Source organism: Zootoca vivipara, chromosome 2, assembly GCF_963506605.1.
Source record: "Zootoca vivipara chromosome 2, rZooViv1.1, whole genome shotgun sequence".
NCBI classification, from domain to species: Eukaryota; Metazoa; Chordata; class Lepidosauria; order Squamata; family Lacertidae; genus Zootoca; species Zootoca vivipara.
The window spans coordinates 102,769,328-102,790,658 of NC_083277.1; the positions used below are offsets into that span (position 1 = coordinate 102,769,328).

At 39.7% G+C, this 21,331-nt stretch overlaps 1 protein-coding gene across 5 annotated transcripts in view; it reads right to left on the reverse strand.

Annotated features, from left to right (window-relative positions):
• The window catches only part of CEP112 (centrosomal protein 112), a 196,765-nt gene that overhangs the window by 17,181 nt on the left and 158,253 nt on the right, over positions 1-21,331 (reverse strand). For all 5 annotated transcript variants that reach the window (XR_004691856.2, XM_035104028.2, XM_060271977.1 and 2 more), the window contains exon 24: positions 6,207-6,296. Coding sequence is in view for 4 of the 5 variants with exons in the window: in XM_035104028.2 (XP_034959919.1) it covers positions 6,207-6,296 (90 nt within the window). In the remaining variant the exon portion in view is untranslated. The remainder of the gene's footprint in view (positions 1-6,206; positions 6,297-21,331) is intronic.

Genomic DNA, 21,331 nt, shown 5'->3' on the forward strand with positions numbered 1-21,331 from the left:
ATAATTTTTGTCTCCTCTGTTAGCATATGTATGAGGCTTTCTGTAAGAGTTATCCCATCAGTTGAGAAATTCACTACTTCATTAGACAGCTAAAATATTGTTCTGGATTAAGAGCTATCAGGAGACTACCACACTTCTTGTCTACTGATGCCCATTTTTGCATTTGTGTTTCCATTACCACATTTTTTCTTTACTGAATAGCCCAGCTCAGGCAGCCCCATTCTAAACTATTGCAAATAATTCTGTCCCACGAAAGGAGACAAATCCTTCAATTGTATCTATGATGCTGCAAGATGATTTATTGTGTAAAAAGAAAAGCTGTATCTTCCATCGTGTCCTTGCCTAATAGGGAAAATAAATAACTGGAGTTGCAGAACATCTCATCAGTGCTGGAACACTGGCACAGTCACTTAATATTCTTATCAAAATTTCACTCTCTTCCTTTTAAGCAAGTTTACTCAGTGCCTTTCAACTTTGTTTACATGCCTTTTCTATCTCCCTTATCCCCTCTTTCCACTTCCTATTTCCAGCTGCTCAAATCATGTTAACTATCTGTTCTTTGCCACGGCAGCTGCACACTCACCTTTGTACTTTTCTGAGACTGTGCCTGATTATCAAGGTTCACTTCTTTGTAGCTACCATTTACCTCTGTTGGCCTCTTTGGCAATGTTCTGCTTGTACAAGAACTCTCAACCCACTTTGGTATCTTTCCGCTTAGATAAAAGGACTGAAAAAAGGGCTTAGAAAATAATCCTAGCCCTCATTTCCCGTGTTTGGTGATTCTGCTATATATATATATATATATATATATATATATATATATATATATTCGTTGCATATTGTGAAATCAAATTGTCCCTGTTGCTACAAAGACACTTAGCAAGCCACTAGTCTCTGTGTGCTGTTGCTTAACACCTTAACACCAGAGCAGTACACAACAAGACCTCACTCATCCCGGGTGCTGATCTGGGTGTGTTTTTCTGAGACTTGGGTGAGTGTGCTGTGCCTACACAGATACTTGTGAGCAACACCAAGATAGGTTGCAAGGGCCAGTATGGGAGTGGAGAGTAGCTGAGATCCATCAACTTCCATCTCCATCACCAGGAAACCCCTATCTTGAAGCTGGCTGTGAGGGCCTGCACCTGGTGATTGGCCAAAGACCTAGTTTGGCAACCCCTCCATGCGCATTTGCGTGCACGCGCACACACAGGTTGGGAGCCTCAATGGTGCCCCTCTGGAGGCGTCACCCAGGGCAAAAAACAAACAAACAAGCTGGCCCTCCAGTAGCTACAGCTACAGCTGATGCCCAGTAGCTTCTCTGACTGAGCTGGTGGAAGTAATCTCAGGAGTGTGCTGGAGGAATTAATAATGATAACTCTGGTTGATTTCAACATCCATGTTCTGGCTCAGGACTTCATGGCCTCCATGACAACCATGGGGCTGTCTCAAGTTGTCATCTGCCCTTGACTTGGTCTGGAAATGGGATGTTGGTGGATAGGAAATTTTGGATAGTCAATTTAAGGTTCTACTTTCCTTTATCTTTCACTTATATAGAGTTGTTACAGAAACAAGTTCTAACCAGTAATACAGAATCACAGTGTTCATCTAATGACAATACATGGTGTTCACTTATCCATTAGTGATATTGATGTTAACAGCCCCCTTCCCCATTTTCCCTTCATATAATTTCAGTCATTTGGGCTGTTTTCACAGTCTCTAAAGTTCGAACCAGCTCTTCATCCAGAGATTATATAGTATGAGCCCTCTAGCACCTGACAAGACCAATCTTGAGAGCAACCGACAAGTAAAAGATAGAATGTCTCAGAGAAATTAGATACCTACTATCTAAACAGGCAGCAAGAGGATCCATTATAACATAAGCATGATGATTTGACTTACATCCATAACCTGAGACCAATCAAGTTTCCCTTAATAAGAAGATTTGGCAAAGGTTCTCTATTATTAGTAACCAAATTTTTCAAATGATGCATCACAGTTGTGTGAGAACACATTTATTTAATTGGAATAGACACAGACAAGTTAGGATGAAGACTGTAAACACCCAATGGTCAAAAAAATAACTTAAGTTAAGTTAGAATAATAAACATTCAACTGGCAAAGTCAATGTGCCATTGAATCATATTTCTCTTGCAATTATCACCTCTGTTTTCATTTTGCACTTTGGAATGAAATGGAATCAATATTTTCTAAACAGACTTCACTCTATTTCTAGACAACAACATATTCAAGCCTCCATTTTCTTGTGTTTGAATTTATTTCAAAATGAATATTAAAGAATGTGGAAATGATAGTGGAACTTATCCTTATTATTTTAATAATATTCACAAATTATTTACATTTGATTTTCAGTTTGGGACCAATTTTCTTCTATTTAAGATGCTCTGGGGACTTGTCCTATATTAAATGTTTTCAGAGATATAAAGGTGGAGCTACAGAAGGGAGATCTTAGTATTGTGTACATTCAGGCAGAGATCGCTTTTTGACTAGTGTTTGTCAAAAGTTTTAGCTGTCAAACTTTCCTTCAGTTTCTTTCTTTTTTTAAATTCATCTTTATTCATTTTAAACACATAAGAAAAACAATACAATAAAACAACAGGCAATACAGAAGGGATCCATTCTATTAAATTTAACAGGAGTTTTAAAATATTTCTCACAGGCACAATGGGGAAAGCTAATGCCTTGCATGCTGTTAAGATGAAGACCACGCAAAAGTGCATTCATCTGAAGAACAAATGACACAATACAATATAGCCATGTCTGTGTAATGAAGCACTAATGGTGGATTCTTCCTAGCAGGGGTGATTGGCATCAGAGAAGCCACCGGAGTGAAGCAAGTGCTTAACTGTTTACCTCCCTAAACTTTCCTCTCCCTCGCCAATGCTTGTGACCCCACCCGTGTTCTGGACTTACTTTGCAGTATTGAAGGGGGCCACAGGGCCATCATCATTACACAGGGCTGAAGAGTAATGTGTAGTTTGCCCTCTAGTGAACTTGTGAGACATGAGCACAAAGTTAGAGAGTTGCCTCATCTAAAAACAAGGCAAACATGAAGAACTAAGATACCACCCAACAGGAAATAATGAGAAACAGTCTTGTGTTTTTAATTAAAAACACAACAATTTTTTTCATGTCTCATTCATTTGTTTGTTATAGAATCAAAACACAAGAGTTTTCCTTTTAATGAAAAACAGCAGCCATTTAAACCTGCATTTCTCTCACTCAAAACAGACTTGTAAAGGCCCAGGAAATTGCCTTTTGTAATTGTGCCAAGGCAAATTGTGAACCTTTAGAAAATGTGTTATCAAGACAATAATATTTGGTACACTTAGGGGGGAAAGTACTAAGGATGTGCTTTAATTATAATGGCTGTTAATCAGCTGATCTGGAATGGGCTACTATTCTTTCTCTCTCTCTCTCTCTCTCTCTCTCTCTCTCTCTCTGAGAGAGAGAGAGATAGAGAGAGAGAGAGAGAGAGAAATGTAATACTCCCCCTGTAGCGGTACAGTCCATTCTACCACTTCAGGATTCTTCAACCTATTCCCATATCATCCTGCTGTATGTATATTTTTAGCTGTGTATCACTGAGTGATAGACATCAGATGAACTTTCCAGTGATGCATTATGTGAACCAGCAGTTAGAAACTATAGTAGGAAGGGAGAAAGCAGCTAATAGAAGAGCATCTCTTCCAAAATTTGTTTCCAATCTCCATTTTTGTTTTTCTCCTCCTCGGCTGAACATGTATTAAGGAACACTTTTTACATGTGCTGATTTACTGACCGATTAGGTGGCATGTAGATGTGCATAGGAAACAACAGTAACTGTGTGCTGGAAGTACGCCCAGTGAGCTGTTGACCAGTGTACCTATTCCCCTCTAGGACAGAGCATGGAGAAAATGGGTTCTATCCAGTGTCAAGTCATACTCAGAGCAGACCCATTAACACTAATAGACGTGACTGGCTTAGGCCCATTAGTTTCAGTGAGTTGACCATGAGTTGGAGTAGAACACAATGGGTTTGTGGGTATCACATGACTGTTCACATGCAGTTCAACCCATTTGCAGAGTGTTGTGTAACTGCTCCAAGAAATGGTAGATCGGATTGTCAATGGCAGCAAGCCTACACCCTCCTCAGTCAACCACAGCAAAACCCAGAAAGCACTGACTGTTAAAAGAAGCTGGGCTCAATCCATCGGAACACATCACAGCAACTTCTCATTTGTTATACATGCATATAACCTTATTATCAGCACCGCTACTTAACTCCCATTTGTTATAAAAATGTGTGGACATTTATGTATAACTAAGAATGACCGAAGAAATTATGAGTTATAGGTAGCAGATAAAGATCAGAAAGATGAACAGAATGGGAAAATGGGAAGCCTGCATAAAAATTAAAGTCTTGGCAGAAAATTGGCAACTATTAAAGGACACCTAGGATTTATTATGTACTACCTTTCATCCTGTTCCTTTCTCCAAGGATCTCAGGATGGCATACAACTTTATACCATCCTATCATATTATCATGTTAACTTACTGAGATTGGTTACGTTGAGAAATAGTGACCACTACACAGCTGAATGGGTATTTGAACCAAGTTTTAGCCGGTCCTAGTTTGATACTTTAAACACCAAATAATTCTAGCCCCTTTGCTGTACAAAATGCAAGGATACTAGACTATATGAAGTAGAAGGTAATGAATGATAAACATGAAAGTATAAAAATCAGGAATCAGAAAGTTGGTTAATTTCCTCAAACAATGAACCGCTCCCTCAGAAAACATTTTCTCTCTTTTAAATGTGCAAACAGCCACAGCATTACTCATGGAAAAAGAATCTTTCAGATTATCTGATAACTGTTCTTGCAATATTACTATGCAAAGTATAGAGAGTTAAGAATGAACAACAAATATTTTGGCCTTGGACCAAAATCTGAAAACTTTACATGTGGGTTTGTAAAGAAAGAAACTTTTTAATCCTCATAACAAGCAAAGGATCCATGGCTAAATACCATGGCTCCAAGAATAAGTATTTCTTTATTCTCTTTTACACTGCACTATTTCTTGTGTTGCCCAATTCTACATGTCTAATCAGATGTTTAAATTCAATGACTCCCCCCCCCCCGGTAAGTATGCACAGTACAACTGCAGCCTTAAAACCTCAGGATGATATTTCATATGCTCCTTTAAATAAACGTTTTGTTTTTCATCTATATATATAGCACTTGAAACCCACAAGTCACTTCATCAGGAGTAGGATGCGTGGGGGGGGGGGAGCAGTGTTCCAGTACTTACCTTTGGCATTCCCAAGTCATACTCCTATTTATTCAGCATGTTTTACATAGCTGCCAAGTTATCCCATTTTTTAAGAGATTTTCCATTATGCTGAATAGGCTTCCTCACGAGAAAAGGGAAAACTTGGCAGCTATTATGTTTTAGCATTATTATCATGAGCAACCCTGGTGTTTAGACTTGAATGTTCCCTTTCCACTTCCCCACCCTTTAAGGGAGAAAAGAGTTTAAAACTTCTGTGAGTTTTTGTTCTAAACTGATGGTCAGAAGCTTTAAACTTCTTTCCCCCATGCATCAAGGGAAGGGAAGGCCTCTCACCTGTTGATCCTTGTAACACTAAATCATGGTTTAACACTACATCTGAATATAACATGTCTCATTTGAAGAAACACTTAATATACAAGAGAAGAGGACAAGCATGTCATACAGTAAATATGATTCTATCTCTACTTAAAAGTTTTATTTGGTGTGTACAGGCATCAACCATTTTAGGCATAGCCAACTGATGCACGATCACCAACGCGTGGATCCTTTTGGACCTGGAAGTAGGCAGAATGGGGAAGTAATACAGGGCATAAGGGGGTTGGCTGCGCTTATACACGCTCTGCCAATATGCATGGGGGCCAGGAACAAGCCCTGTGCGAAATGTTTGCTGCCTGTATGTATCATTTGACAGCATAAGGTAGCTGAAATACTGGGTTGAAAGAGACAAAACTACATAAAAACCTGTCCCCAGGGTACAGACAGTTTAATTCTTTTTCTATGAACAAAAACAAATATAAAGCACACTGAAAATTCAGCCAAAAATGTGGTTGCGTCTTCAAGCAAGAAATTGTTTTCCAGTATACGTATAGTCTCCCTGCCCAAGGGCAGAAATCTATCAAGCAACAACATTTTACCTGTTCCTGAGTCTCCAGATCTCTGTGCTGTAACTTCTTTTGAACAGAGTGGACCTGATTGCAGTAGGTTTCAATTTCATCCTGCAAGCCCTGAAATAATATCAAAACAAAGCAGATATGAACATTCTTAATACCAGAAAGAAACAAAATGGAATGAATGCAACATCTGAAAGCTTAACTCATGGGTCTCCTGCATTCCTCAGTGACAAACAGAGTGGTGGCCTCCATTAGCTTTCTTTTCATTAATTCCTTTCTACAGCAGCATTGATAGCAGTTGTATTTGTTAAAACAAGGCATACTAGTGTCCTTTAGGACTGCTGGAAAGTCATGGGAAAACAACAACAAGAACAGGCTTCCAGGACCCTGCAAAGGAGGCAGTTCATTGCTCATATGTATGATCCGCTGCTCTGACCTGGTCTCATTTCCCTGCGGGGAGCAGAATGGTAAATTCTGTTCCATGTCTTCATCAGTATTGCAAGTTCCTTCAGTTGCTTCTAGTTTAAGCATTCATTCCATATGCACAGAGTTGGGTCTCTGCATGGGTCTTGCTCTGGGTTTGCCTCCCTCCAGTCAGAAGGCACACAAAGAACATCAACTCTCTCACACACAAAAGGTAGGCTCTCCCCAACAATACAGTATAACAAGAACCAGAAGTTCAACACTTAGGCACATGCCTTGCATGCAGAAGGTCCTGGGTTCAGTCTCTAAGGCTGGGAGAATATTTCTATCAGAAACCTCTGAGAACTCCTACCAGCCTGTATGGAAAATACTGAGCTAGTTGGAGAAATGGTCTTAGTAGATAGAAAGTGGATTCTAGGTTTTCAAAGTAAACAATCTTTTTCAGGTGTAAGAGCGAAATGTGTCTTTGATAACAGATTGTGGGAAGCATTCAGTTAGATAAAAGGTAATGGGTAAAGTGACCCCTGACAATTAAGTCCAGCCGCGAATGACTCTAAGGTTGCGACGCTCATCTCGCTTTAAAGGCCGAGGGAGCCAGTGTTTGTCCGTTTCTGCAGACAGTTTTTCCGGGTCATGTGGCCAGCATGACTAAGCCGCTTCTGGCGGAACCAGAGCAGCGCACAGAAACGCCATTTACCTTTACCTATTTATTTACTTGCACTGTGTGCTTTCGAACTGCTAGGTTGACAGGAGCTGGGACCGAACAATGGGAGCTCACCCTGTTGTGAGGATTCAAACCGCCAACTTTTTGATCGGCAAGCCCAAGCGGCACAGTGGTTTAACCCACAGCGCCACTCGCATCCCATATCCCGTTAGATAGTTGGGTGCAATACACAGCAAGACTTTCCTTCCATCTCTTCCCTAGGATTTGCTCCCGAGGGTTGGGAGGGCATGCTCCCCCAGTAGATTTAGTGGGGCACACCAGGGGAGAGGATGGAGGAAAATTCTGTTGCACAAAGAGAACACCTTCTATGGATGTACAACTTTGAATGCTGCCCCCTGAGATTAATAATAGAATGTGGAATTTGCAGTGAATGTGCAGTTTGCAATGAACTGCATATCTTTTTGAATTGGACTTAAAACTCTGAACACTACTATCTCATCACTATTTCTGAATTCTATCTCATTGCCCACAATGAGATGCAGGTGGCGCTGTGGGTTAAACCACAGAGCCTAGGGCTTGCTGATCAGAAGGTCGGTGGTTCGAATCCCTGCGACGGGGTGAGCTCCCGTTGCTCGGTCCCAGCTCCTGCCAACCTAGCAGTTTGAAAGCACATCAGAGTGCAAGTAGATCAATAGGTACCGCTACAGCGGGAAGGTAAACGGCGTTTCCGTGTGCTGCTCTGGTTCGCCAGAAGCGGCTTAGTCATGCTGGCCACATGACTTGGAAGCTGTATGCTGGCTCCCTCGGCCAATAATGCAAGATGAGGATCGCAACCCCAGAGTCGGTCACGACTGGACCTAATGGTCAGGGGTCCCTTTACCTTTACCTTTTATCTCATTGCCCACTAAAAAAATGTAGACTGGATAAACTAGAAAACATAGGACGTGATTCATTTGAGTGCTTGTGGCACATTAGCACTTCCTTCTCAATGAGCAAAACTGTTAATCCTACTGGAAGCAACTAAAATAACTTGCAGTACAAAGATCTAACATCATCCCCTTTCTAACTCTTAGACAATTAACAGAGCAGAGTAAGCTTAAATCTTTTACAGGATAAAATGGCTATCCAGATAAGATAAGAGAAATACTTCTGATAGCCCTTGCATAATTGTTCTGAAGTGATTCCAAGAGTTAACTTGAAAGCATTAATGCTGTAAAGCTTTAACATATTATGATGCCAAAAACCTTAATCCACACCGAGAGAGCTTCAGATGTTAACAATTCCATATTGTTATACATTACATACATACACAGCGTGCCATAATGGAACTCCACCATAAAACACATGTTGCAACATTTGCTGCCAAAGGAACCAAGGTTAGGGCAGTTAAAAGAAAGGTCTGTAATGCTGTCTTTTGTCCCTTTATATTGCCACATCCCTTTCATTACATTGGGCAATGAAGTGAAAAGGCTCAGTTGTTGTACCATGCTCTTCTGAAGTTCTGGGTCCGCCAAATTCATACATGCTCCTACTTTTCAACAGCAGTATGACACTGTATCAGTAATTGACAGTATACAAATTACAGCATCTGAACTTTTTAATTATCTGTGTGCTTTGGGTTCCTCCACCCTCTACCAAGTGCTTCCAAAAAGCTAAATTATGGAGTAAAGAATGTGCTTCAAACTTGTTTGAAATTAATTGCCACAAGTTACACATATTACAGGTCTGATGCAACTATGACAGCAGGCTGACTATGCTTAACTCCAGCAAGGTTGCCCCATAATATGCCTTCAGACTATCCCCTAGGATCATTATCATTCTACAAAGATAATATGCACAAATGGGAAAGGAATGAACTTTACATTCCAACTTCCTGATATTTCTAAATGGTGGCATGGTGTAACTTTTGGCATAGTTGTTGCTCTTCTAGTGGTGCGTTATGATCTGGATTATGGGAATTAAGACTGCTAAGAGATGTGCCAAAAGTAGAACTGGGTATTAAAAGCTGTGGCAAGTATCAACGGGGAAAGTGTACTTTAAATATACAGAAAGAAGTTTGTGTGCATTCTTATTTTAATTTGCCCAGAGAATAGTTCAGATTCGACAAGAAGCTTCATGCAGTCATTTTGTTAATAATATCCATACTAAAATACATCTCCAAAATAATTTCACAATTCACAAATGAGGATACCTATGATTTAACAACTGACAGAAGAATTTTTACTCAGTCTGCTGACATGTCAATTTACTGGCAAATTCAGATTCAATTCAAAATGGCAGCCAGTGTTCAAACATCCACAAAGACCACTGGCCCCACCTTGGGAATCCCATGCCAGGTTTGGTGACGATATCTCGAGAGGTGTCCAGACTTACAGAATACAAGCAAATGGACAAACCATTTCCCCAAATATATAGATGGTACATTGGTCTTCAGAAAATAGGGTGCTACTTCACATGCAATAGCTTCGGATTTGAAAAAGGAAGGCAGCTGCCATTCCTATCTGGTCTCTTTAAGGTCACTGATACCTAGGAGATTTCTTCCATACATGAAAGAAAGGAGTGCATTTTATTAAAGAAGAACAACTCGACAGACACTAGAAGACACTTGCAAGAGGTAAATTAATCTGGGACTTCAATTCTGCCCCAGTATAAAGATACCTTCAATCTGGTCAATTTTTCTCCAGTTTGGGAAAGTATGTCATTCACAGCTTCAATTGCTAAGGACCTAATCCCATCACTAAAGGCCAGATATACTTTATAAATCAGATTCTTAATAAAGGCTATTGGATGCATCACTGACATGCTACACTTTGCAAGCAATTCGAGTTAATGGGCTGGGGAAATACTCTATATTCAAGTGAGAGATTCTGGCTGTGGATATTAATCCAGAAACCTGCATGCCCTCTGCTGCAGTTAATATGCTAGCCTTCCTTTCTTCAAGCAGGATACGTTTAAAAATGTAATAAGCAGCACTTGGCAGCTTTTTCTGGAAACACAATATAGCATCTTTTGAAAATTAAATGTAGAATTAAGGTTCAGAAGTCATGATTCAGCAAAAAACTTACTGCACCAGTTTCAACTGCTCAATAATATACTAGGCATCCCCCCCCCCCAGAAAAAAACACCACTCGGGTTCAAACCTCTAAAACCCAGAGCCTACAGATTCCTGTTTAATGAATAGTGGGGATGGACCATACAGTGTAGCTTAAAAATATAGTCTGATGGAATGATACCAGCACCATGGAATTATGAAAGTGATTGATGTGTTATCCTCAAGGGACAAATAATGACTAAAAGTTACACTGTGCAAGGAACAAGTATTAATCTCTCAGCTGCAGAGATGACTTGCACCACTGCTATAAAGATAGCTTTTTATTTCAGCCAAGTTGGCTTTCATATGACAAGCAAATATGTTTGCTGTTGAAGGTTTACACCATACCTGACCTTGGATGTGCTTTGTATTGGCCAGAGAACAAGGAAGTGCAATGTTTTGCTTTCTAGCACAGATATTCCATACTTTGAAAGGCACTTAAAAATGTAAATGAGATAAGCTCTACTCCTGTAACAATGTGAGTGTACTATAGAGTTATGGAAAAAGGCATAATCACTTTGATATATTGATATAAGTGGGGGGAAACAAGATAAATGATAAACCTTTGATTTATTACATTTTCTCTTGCACCTAATACTTTATTATTAAATATAGCATAGAACAATGCCTTGCAGTTATAATACTATCACCAAGGTCAAAACTGGCATGGCATTCTGCATCCATGGTGGGGTGGCTCTTTGATTTTTTTTCTTGTGAGTATACAGAGGAAAATGGTTTTGTTGGAATAGAGCATCCATGCAACTTTCTCATTGATGATCCTATGACCTACCACTATCAAGGAATCAAGTCTCCACTTAAAGAGTTAACTGTGATGCAGAGCAAGGCTGAGAACAATACAGTGGAACCTTGGTTCTTGAATTAAATCCATTCCAGAAGTCTGCCCGACTCCCAAAACTGTTTGAAAACAAAGGTACGGCTTCCGACTGAGCTTTCTGCACTCAAGTGGAAGCTGCATCAGACGTTTGGCTTCTGAAAAACATTTAAAAAACGAAACACTTGCTTCTGAGTTTTCAGTGTTTGGGAGCCAATTTGTTCGACAACTAAGCCGTTAGAGAACCTAGGTTTGACTGCACTTTCACATGCATGGAGCCATTGGTTCTGTTCATTAACCACGTTTTGTTGACAAACAATGACGCCAAAAGTAGCTCTCAGAATTTATTTAATTTTTACCACCACATATGGTTAATTACTCAACGTGAAGTTACATTATTTGTAAACTGCTAACCATGGGGGATCAACTAGGTTTACTTGGAGATGTGTGTTTCTGGCAGCTGGCATTGGCATGAGATTCCCTACTTAATTAAACTGACCCACTTATAAATGCTATGACTTTCCTGTGGAGCAGTTACCACTTAGAAGCGAATTTTTAGAAGCTTCCATGCATGGCTACAACATTTGAATCAAAAGCAAGTTTTAAAATACCAGGTGCAAATAATGATTTTGCTAAATGCTTCCTGTGGCCTCACTGTCCCTGTGCCAGTTTCCCTGATACTATTACTGGAAGATTATTAAGATGAGTTCTGACACTTGTGGACAAGGGAGTTTCCCATCAGCATCTTGACTGATATGCACCTAAACACCTTGTTTTCCTTCAGAATTCCTTCCAAAACTCTCTTACAATGTTGTAGAGAAAGCATTCTGACTGATTTTTTCAGATTTTTCATTCACCAACATGGCAATTAACTATGCTTAGAAACAAACAAAAAAACAGGTGAATAGTTTGGTCTGCAGATTTTTGAAATAGATTTAAAACTCTATTAAGGCAGATAGGACACCAGAGTAGTTTTGATATGGAGTCATTAAAACATCTACTTGGTAACAATTTCACAAACTGTGTACGAAATGCAAAAGTGAAAAGGTTTGATTGAATTCTAAGATCTAACATTGCGAGTGCTTAACATATGAACTTGGAGAAATTGATTGAACGCAAGCAATACTTCTTTGCATATAGATCCATATTGAGAAATATCACGGCTCTCCACAGCATTTTAAGATAACTTGGAAGGGAGAGGTTTAACTTCTCAGACTACTGTGAGGCATGCAAAAACAATGGAAAATATAGTTGTTTGTATTTGCTTCCTAACCCTCTATCAAGAAGCTCAGAACAGCATTTTCCCTTTTCAACAGAACTGCAAGGCAAATGGGGCTAAAAGAAAGTTAATGATACTATCTAGTGGTATTACTTAGCTTTTTAGCCATGTCTGCAGCACACATTTCCCCTGACTGGTACGAATAAATAAATCACAGTACATGAGCAGCGTTATAACTCCACCTAGCAAGGCTCCTCCCTGACCATATTTGGTATGGGGTGGGTGGATTATAACGCTACCACCATTATATTGGGGTTGGCACAATTATGGTGGGGCCACGTCACTGGAAAAGCCCTAAAGGAATGTTGGCTATGATCGGGTATTAGGCTTGGTATTTGAAAGAGGAGGAAAACTTTTTATTACCACATGAATAAGCTTGACATGATAGTACTTGTAAATGTTTGGGAGTTTAATTCACTCAAAATTCCCTTTGACTCATAATGTACTTAACAGACCAAATGTGTGGATATTCAATCTAGGTTAAATTCAAGTTACTGCAGTCAGAAATGTTTGGCATCAGTTTTGCAAGTAAGAACATCATTTGAAGCAGCTGCAATTTAACATTATCTTCATAAAATTGATAGCATCCTCCCACAATCTATTCTTTCCCCCGTTTCTTTATGCAAGAGATTGAGCATACGTAGCTTGCTGAAATCCTGAGTGAAAGTCAATGACAAATAATTAAAATGCCAGAGCTAGGAAAGGTCAGAAGGAATTTTATAGGGATATAAATTATATAGCTCAGTGTACCAGAACAGCTAGCATAAAAGGGAGGAAATCTAAATTCACTTGATTTTGATTTTCACATTTTTGAAGAACAGAGTGGTTTATACCTGATAACAACTGAATGTCTAGGTCAGGCTCTTCCCTGTTTGCAGCCCCCAAAGAGACGGTGGCGGGGAAAATCCTAAGTGCCATATTGTGTGTGGGTATTTTCTGCCTGTGGAAATATCTAAGGCTTTCTTCTGATGTGATGTGAGAGCCAATGCAGCCCATTGCCAAGATGACAGGAGAAAGCCTGGGCTGAAAAGGAGGAGCCTGGGCTGCCATTGCCCAACCACATCAACATTGCCCCAGACTCCTAGAAGGCTGATGCTGGTGAGATCTGTAGCTGCAATATGGTAAAATACTATCTGTTATTGTAAAGCAGATACTTCAGATGATTTCAGCTGGAAATGGGATCATGGGATCCATGAGAGGTCCTCTCCTTATCCCTCTTAAACTGCAGAATTGTAGGTGTTTTTTAAAGAAATGTTAATAACACAATACCCTTTTTCTTTTTGTACAAGGAAAACAAAACAAAAGTGTATGCACTTAACTTAAGACACATGTTTGCTGTGCACATATGGAAAAATTCTTTTCTGGTGGGAATTTTTGCAGTTGTTGCAAAATACCAATATATCTAAGAAGCTCTCTCTTCTTGAATTATTGAATTATTGCTCCGCTACTCATTGGGCTACTTGTCCAATACAAACTCCAGTATTGAAGTCTCTATTTCTTTATTCTGAAAACAAAAATAGGGGCAGGAGGTAAACTGAAATTGACCCTAATGTCTGCAAGGGTGGAAAGTTCTATTTTGTACTGCACCCAGTACTGAAATATATTGAAGAGTTTTTGTATTGCATATATACAATCTCTCCAGGACACTGAAAAATCCTAGTGAGGATTTACACCATCACATAAAGGAACTTAACCTCTGCTTCTTAATGCAACGAGCATTTCTCAAACTCGCTGTAGATTTAGCCCACAGTGTCGAATAAGTTGTGAGACCAATCCCTTGCAGGATACCGACATGCTAAGAACCTTACAATGTGGGAAAGTGGTGAAAATAATCCATTCCCGAGCAAGAACTATCAAGCAACAAACCTGTGTCTGGTTTGACACACCTTACACTGGTCTGGTTCACACATAACAAGAAACCACTGTTCAATTAAACCAGGCATAGGCAACCTTGGCTCTCCAGATGTTTTGGAACTACAACTCCCATGATCCCTAGCTAACAGGGCCAGTGGTCAGGGATCATGGGAGTTGTAGTTCCAAAACATCTGGAGAGCCAAGGTTGCCTATGTCTGAATTAAACGATTGTTCTAACTAAACATGTGAACTTTGTGTCCCCGTCCCCCCACCTCCCGGTCTTGGCAATGGTGCACTTAGAAGCCAAGGTTTGTTTGTGGCTTACCAGTTGTGGTTTGTTTGGAGAGAACAAACCATAGACTTGGGTTCACACCTTACAATACGCCAGACTCTGGCTTGTTTTAGGCATGTTCCCTCTGCTGCATGGCACTATCAGGAGCCAGGGAGGTGCAAAGTACCTGTGCATGTTAAAGCAAAGTTTATTTTAAATGATGCATTAACACTGCATGCAAACTGGACCACTATTAATTTGCCCATTACATTTATGTTAACTAGTTGTACAGTGCGGTAGAGACAATATTGCTATGTAAATTATGGGTAAAGTAGGAAAAAATACAACTGATAACACAAAAACGTTTGGTTATTGTATAGTTTGATTCCCTGTTCTAAAAAATTTACCCAAATACAGTTTTTCATCTAGGAACCCAGGCAGCTATAAGCTCAAAAAGTTCTTTAAAGACTGTTAACATTTTCTTATGTTTCATCGTTTTCTCCAGCTCATATTTTTCAGCACTGTTCAAAAAGTTTTTCTGACTACTGGAACACAATGATTAAGAAAAATACTTAAACATATGCCTATGAACAGCCCCATTAAAATGAAACAAGAACGGTTTTATTCTTTGAAGTGTGATACCTTTGAATTCTTCACCTTACTCAGCAGCAAATTAAAATCTAAACAATGAAATCAGGTAGAGTGATTCTTGGAATTACAAAATCAGAAATGAAAACAGTGCTTACAGTATTAATAGGTCCAGCTAATGTGTTAACACCACAATCTGTAAAGCATGGCAAACACAGGGGTTTCTTATGTGCCCCTTCAAAGCCCCCTGCCCAAACTACAGGAGTCTGACCTTTTCTAAAGATCTGCTTAGGACAGCAGTTGCCCCCCTTTTAAGAAGCTGGGGCCTAAAGATTTCCCTTCCTTTTTTGTTTTGTGCCAGTCATGTTGGCATTGCCAGGGGTGCCTACAGTTTCAGCTGATCAGATGGGCTTGCATTTGCTAGCAGTGCCAAATTTAGGGTGGTGTGAGCAGTTCCTTCCTTGGGTGCCAAATTGTGTGTGTGTGTGTGTGCACGCAAAATTGAGAAGATCCATAATTTTGAATATCCATTTGAGGGCGCCAAACTTGCCTTGCACAGGGCACCATATTACGAAAGATTACCAAGGTCTGTCCCTGTTCCTAGTCACTCAAAGTGCAAAACTGGGTTACCCATTAACCAATAGGGTAGCAGGCTTTCATACCCTTTCTGACCTTGCGGCAGTTGGCTCAGAGGTCTTCTTCTTCCCCTATGGTTGAGTGTGAATTGATACTCCTATCAGCATTTTAACTCAATCAATTCCACCATGAGCTCATGTTTAAAAAAATGGAAAGAAGTTATCTACTCCTAAGGGGAACATTTTGTTTTGCAGTAGAGCAACTATTGGGGAAATATTTTTCACCCAAATGCTTTTTTTAGGTAGAGACTGTGCAAAACAAGCCTCTGAATCAACTGTTTATTTCTTGCGGGAGTACTGAGGACCTGATGGAGAGGCCTGCAGGGCCACATTTATCTACCGAAACTGAGCACCCACCCACCCCAACACTGATCTATTATATCATTCACTGAGAAGCCTTCCCACTGACATCAGCAGCCTTTTGGATTACTGTCAAGAGTGCTAGTGGGAGATCACTCAAAGGTCAGAGATCACTGCATAAAACAGAACCCTCTAGATAACTATTAAAAAGGCTAGAATATTAATATCGGTGTATTTCTAGTACAGTTGGTTAGGATATCCAATGCATTTTTGCTTCAGTTGGGCAAGAGGAAACAACTTAGATAAAAACTCATGTTTTTCAGTAAATAGATCTTCTAAACTCAAAGATACCAGAACAGCTTTAGCATACACTTGTGGAGGGAAAAGTTCAAAACTTCCAATTTAAAACTACTTATACTGAGAGGATTTACAAAGATTCTGTCTAACATTTAGCTGACGCATTGTCAAAAACATTATCACGCCACTTTTTGAAGTTTCTTAGCTTCCCTCTAGTTATTAAAGCTTGAACTGCAGAGTTTGTTATCAGTCTCAAAGCATACATGTTAAGGTTGTTTTTCTCCCCTTTAAATACAACCAACCATTTGGGTTTGATTTCAAAACTATGAAGCATACACACACAAAAACAAATTAATCAGAGGGCGTGCCAGGTAAGATTTTAATGGCTTAATCCTCGGTCCAGATCACGTATAGCAAGACTTAAGAACAGGCATCCCCAAACTTCGGCCCTCCAGATGTTTTGGACTACATTTCCCATCTTCCCCAACCACTGGTCTTGTTAGCTAGGGATCATGGGAGTTGTAGGCCAAAACATCTGGAGGGCCGCAGTTTGGGGATGCCTGCTTAAGAATCATCCAGTTGGCAAAGTCTTGAACTCACCCCTGACCCCTGCTGAACCCCAGCTTTCTCTGGGTCACAGGGAAAAGATGGAGGCAGGGTCCTCATCTGACTGCTATGAAATGTACTACTGGGCCATTCCATCCTGCTTCCACAGTGCAAACGAACCTCAGATAATCTAGCAGCAAGGAAAGTAGATTGACTTTTTTTGTCACAAAGAGAGCACAACAATCATGCTTAGCAGGGATGGGATTGTGAATGGATCCATTGAACTGTGCATCAAACAGACCATTATGCTGATCATAGGAAAGGGTATGAGAGATTGACCCATAGAACTTCATAGAACTACTACCGGCACTTGTTTGTTTGTTTTTAAATCTACTTTTATTAACAGATTGTAATGTGCAATATAGTTTATTTATATAGGTAAAGGGTAAAGGGACCCCTGACCATTAGGTCCAGTCGTGACTGACTCTGGGGTTGCGACGCTCATCTCGCGTTATTGGCCAAGGGAGCCGGCGTACAGCTTCCAGGTCATGTGGCCAGCATGACAAAGCTGCATCTGGCGAACCGGAGCAACACACGGAAACACCGTTTACCTTCCCGCTTGGAGTGATACCTATTTATCTACTTGCACTTTGACGTGCTTTCAAACTGCTAGGTTGGCAGGAGCTGGGACCAAACAATGGGAGCTCACCCCGTTGCAGGGCTTCGAACCGCCGACCTCCTGATCAGCAAGCCCTCGGCTCAGTGGTTTAACCCACAGCGCCACCTGCGTCCCATAGTTTATTTATATAAATAACCCCAATATCATAAAACAAACATGGCATTGGGTTGCATTCAAAGTAGCATTAAGTAGCTTCTTCCATAAGCAAAACTACTTCCGCTTGCACAATAAAACTTGCCCTCCTTCCTCCCCCTGCCCAGATGCCGCTAAATCTATTCTAGATTTCCCCCAACCTCCCAGAACAGAACTGAGGATGGTGTGGGGGGAGGGGAGGAGGATCGAAGGGGGAATTCACATTGCCCAAGGAGAAATCATTCCGCTTACGCAATTATTTAATTGAATACCTATATTTATTAGTGGTTTTATATCCTGCCCCACCTTAAAACACATGTCAGCATTCTACATGTTCAGATAGCCTTGTCTAAACAAAAATACTTTAAGTAGGCACCGCTAAAGTGTGCAGTGAAGGTGCCTTGCTGCTGTCAATAGGCAGGGAGTTCCATAGTGTAGGTGGTTTCTTACACGATTACTTACAAGAGCAGAACAAGCATTATGCGGCATCTGTAACAGATCAAAGTGGTCGAGTGAGCAAATAGGAGGTAAGGTGGTTGTGGAAGTAAACTGGTCCCAAGTGGCATCCCATAGTGTAACAGCTTGGGTGAAGATCTATCTATGCCTATTAACCAACCAAATTTATTATTTGGTATATTAAAACAAAGCGGACCATTTGGGTCTATACTAATTATCAACGGCAGGAACAAAAGGGCATCCCTCCTATAGCATGTTACGCTATGCTATCAGGTAACAATATTAATGCTCTGTGGATTCCATGTACACAAAAGAAAAAATAAAGTTTCATAATGTCTTTTTACTTTCAAAACTGACATTAGGTCAACTGTATTAACTTTCAAGGCAACCTGTTGCTATTTGAACTGAGCAAGAGCTGGTTTGAATCAATATGGCCTGACAATTCAATCTGTGATGTGAAAAGCACCCAAAAACTTTTAAATATTATGTATTTGAGCCAACACTGCTTGGCAATGGAGGACAGTCAAGTCACACAAAACTCTTCATCAAGCCTTTAAAATAAGGTAGTCCAATTGCAAAGTCAATTAACAGTCAATAAAGAGGGTGAACTAAGAGTTTTTAAGTTTTCTTTTATTCCGTTTAAACATTTGTCTGCGATTTAGCTAATTTACGTAAGAAAAACACATGAAAACTAATGTCTTCAGCAGCTGGTCAAAAAGATTATTAGAACTTAATCTTATTAGCCTGAGGGAAAAGATGACTGCCTTTTAAAATATTTGCTATACAGTCCCTTTAGTAGCATGCGAGTGTGTGTCTTTTTAAGACATACTAACTTCTACTGATTTCCAAGGAAGCTTGTTCCTCAAAGTCCCTGATCTAGTGAGTTACAGAAAGATATGGCAAAGATGCTTGTCAGCATAAATTATATGGAAAAGCATATCTACATTTCACATGCTCTTCTGGATTTTAAAGTATTTTTTATGTAAATGGAAAATTTACTGCAGCTTTCTTTTATACTCATATTCATTGTCAGGTTTTTGAAAGCCTTTAACAAAATGGTAAGTAGACTTGATTTTAAAAAATAAGCATGCTCATTTTACCAGATTTTAATTCCACTTCGTTGATTTGCATCACTGCTTCATGTATCTATAGACTTTGGGGGCTGGTAGAGGAGTAATATGCCTTACAAATAATAGTAGGTCTTTGATTTTTGTGAACATTTAAACTGAAAATTAGCACAGGTGATTTCCACATAAAGCCAAACAGCTATGTAAGGATGGATGAAAGTAGGGATTATATCTAAAACAAAATAATTGAGCAGGGATTATATCTGAAACAAAAACACAAGGACAAGTAATAATAAGTACTTTGCTGACCTAACAGAAATAGTTTGGACCAGTGCTGTTTTTCTAGAAAAATAGGTGCCAAAACTCACCATGAATGCCTCTCTTCTTCCCTTATAATGACAATGGTGCCCATTGGGGAGGTGCCAGAACTGAGGTCTGGGGAGTTCCAGTTGAAAAAAAGCTGAGGTTTTGGACTTTCAGTTCATTGGAAACACCTCATGGTTCTCTAATACAAACTCAACAACTTCGCAAAAAACAACCCTTTTTCACTCTTGGGAATATGGCAACCCTAGTACCGAAGTCGTAAAACAGGCACCCCCAAACTTCAGCCCTCCAGATGTTTTGGACTACAATTCCCATCTTCCTCGACCACTGGTCCTGTTAGCTAGGGATCATGGGAGTTGTAGGCCAAAACATCTGGAGGGCTGCAGTTTGGGGATGCCTGTCGTAAAACTTTCAAGGAAACATGGCATAGGTGCCATCAGTTCTGATAACGTGGCGTTTCTCATGGATTTCTGGGATCACAGTTCATTAAATAATTGCACATGTGAGGTTGATGTTTCAGAGATTTAGAATCTAACTACATGTGACACTAACTGCAATCATGTGTTGTCCACCCTTTATTTAATTACAGCTGCACTTAAGGATATTCACTTGTCATAACTTTCCCGTAGTTTTTGAAATGACTGATGATGGTGCTTGATCTATTTTATTGTTATTGGATCATTAATAGTAAACCAGCTTGAGATATTTTCATAATAGGCAGTATATGAATATTTTAATTAAAAAAAATAGCAATAAAATAAATGAAATTCATTTCGGATTTATTATTCCAGCCAGAGAAAAAGAGAATTCAATCCATTTTTGGCAGATCAGAACTCACTTCTCTAGGCTCCAAACATTTTCAAAGTGGAACCCAGCAATTTTGCCAGTATTTTTTTATTTAAATGTACCGTCACCACTCCCATTTTTCTATTTATTTCCTGTCAAAGCTGTTTTAATCAAATACATCTACAAGCATATGCATCACAAATCCTTATGATCATTGTCCTCAACATTTGACTACAACCATTTGAACTATCCTGAGATCCTTAATTTGTTCAACTCTACTGAGATACTTAAAGCTGCAATCTGAATATGGGAGGTGATAGTAGAACGAAGAGGAGCTGTAAAAAGAAAGTTAAAATCATCACATACTGACAAGCCATGCAGAGGACATAAGCAATTCTTCTGCAATAAACATTTTATGTCTAACAACTGTATTCTTAGGGAACAGAGATTTTACGAGTTTCTTGGCCTCTTTGGCAGAGAAAGAAAACATACTGAAACTAGTGGTGTTCAGTTCCATCTCTTCGTAACTACAATGTTCCTATACAGGTAGAAAGTATTCTGAAGGTCAGAGTACATCATCAATTCAAAATGAGTTCATGCCAAAGCTTGGCATATTTCTGGTAAAAACATATTTAGTTTTCTCTTACTTTTTAATATATAATTTCAGGTATGGATGACATTTTTAAGGTATGGATGACATTTTTAAAACGCAAAAGCATTAAAAAATAACAGAAAACAGAACAAGTTCCAGAGCACCACTGGTTTCCCATTTGTGCAGCTACATCGCAGCCTTCTCTCATTAGAGGCGCGCAGAAAAGTAGGGAGTTTCAGCCCTTTCAAAACCATCTCACACATCCAATAAAATGCTGCCTTCTTACACAGTTGAGATACCGTGTTTCCCCTTTTTTAAGACACCGTCTTATAA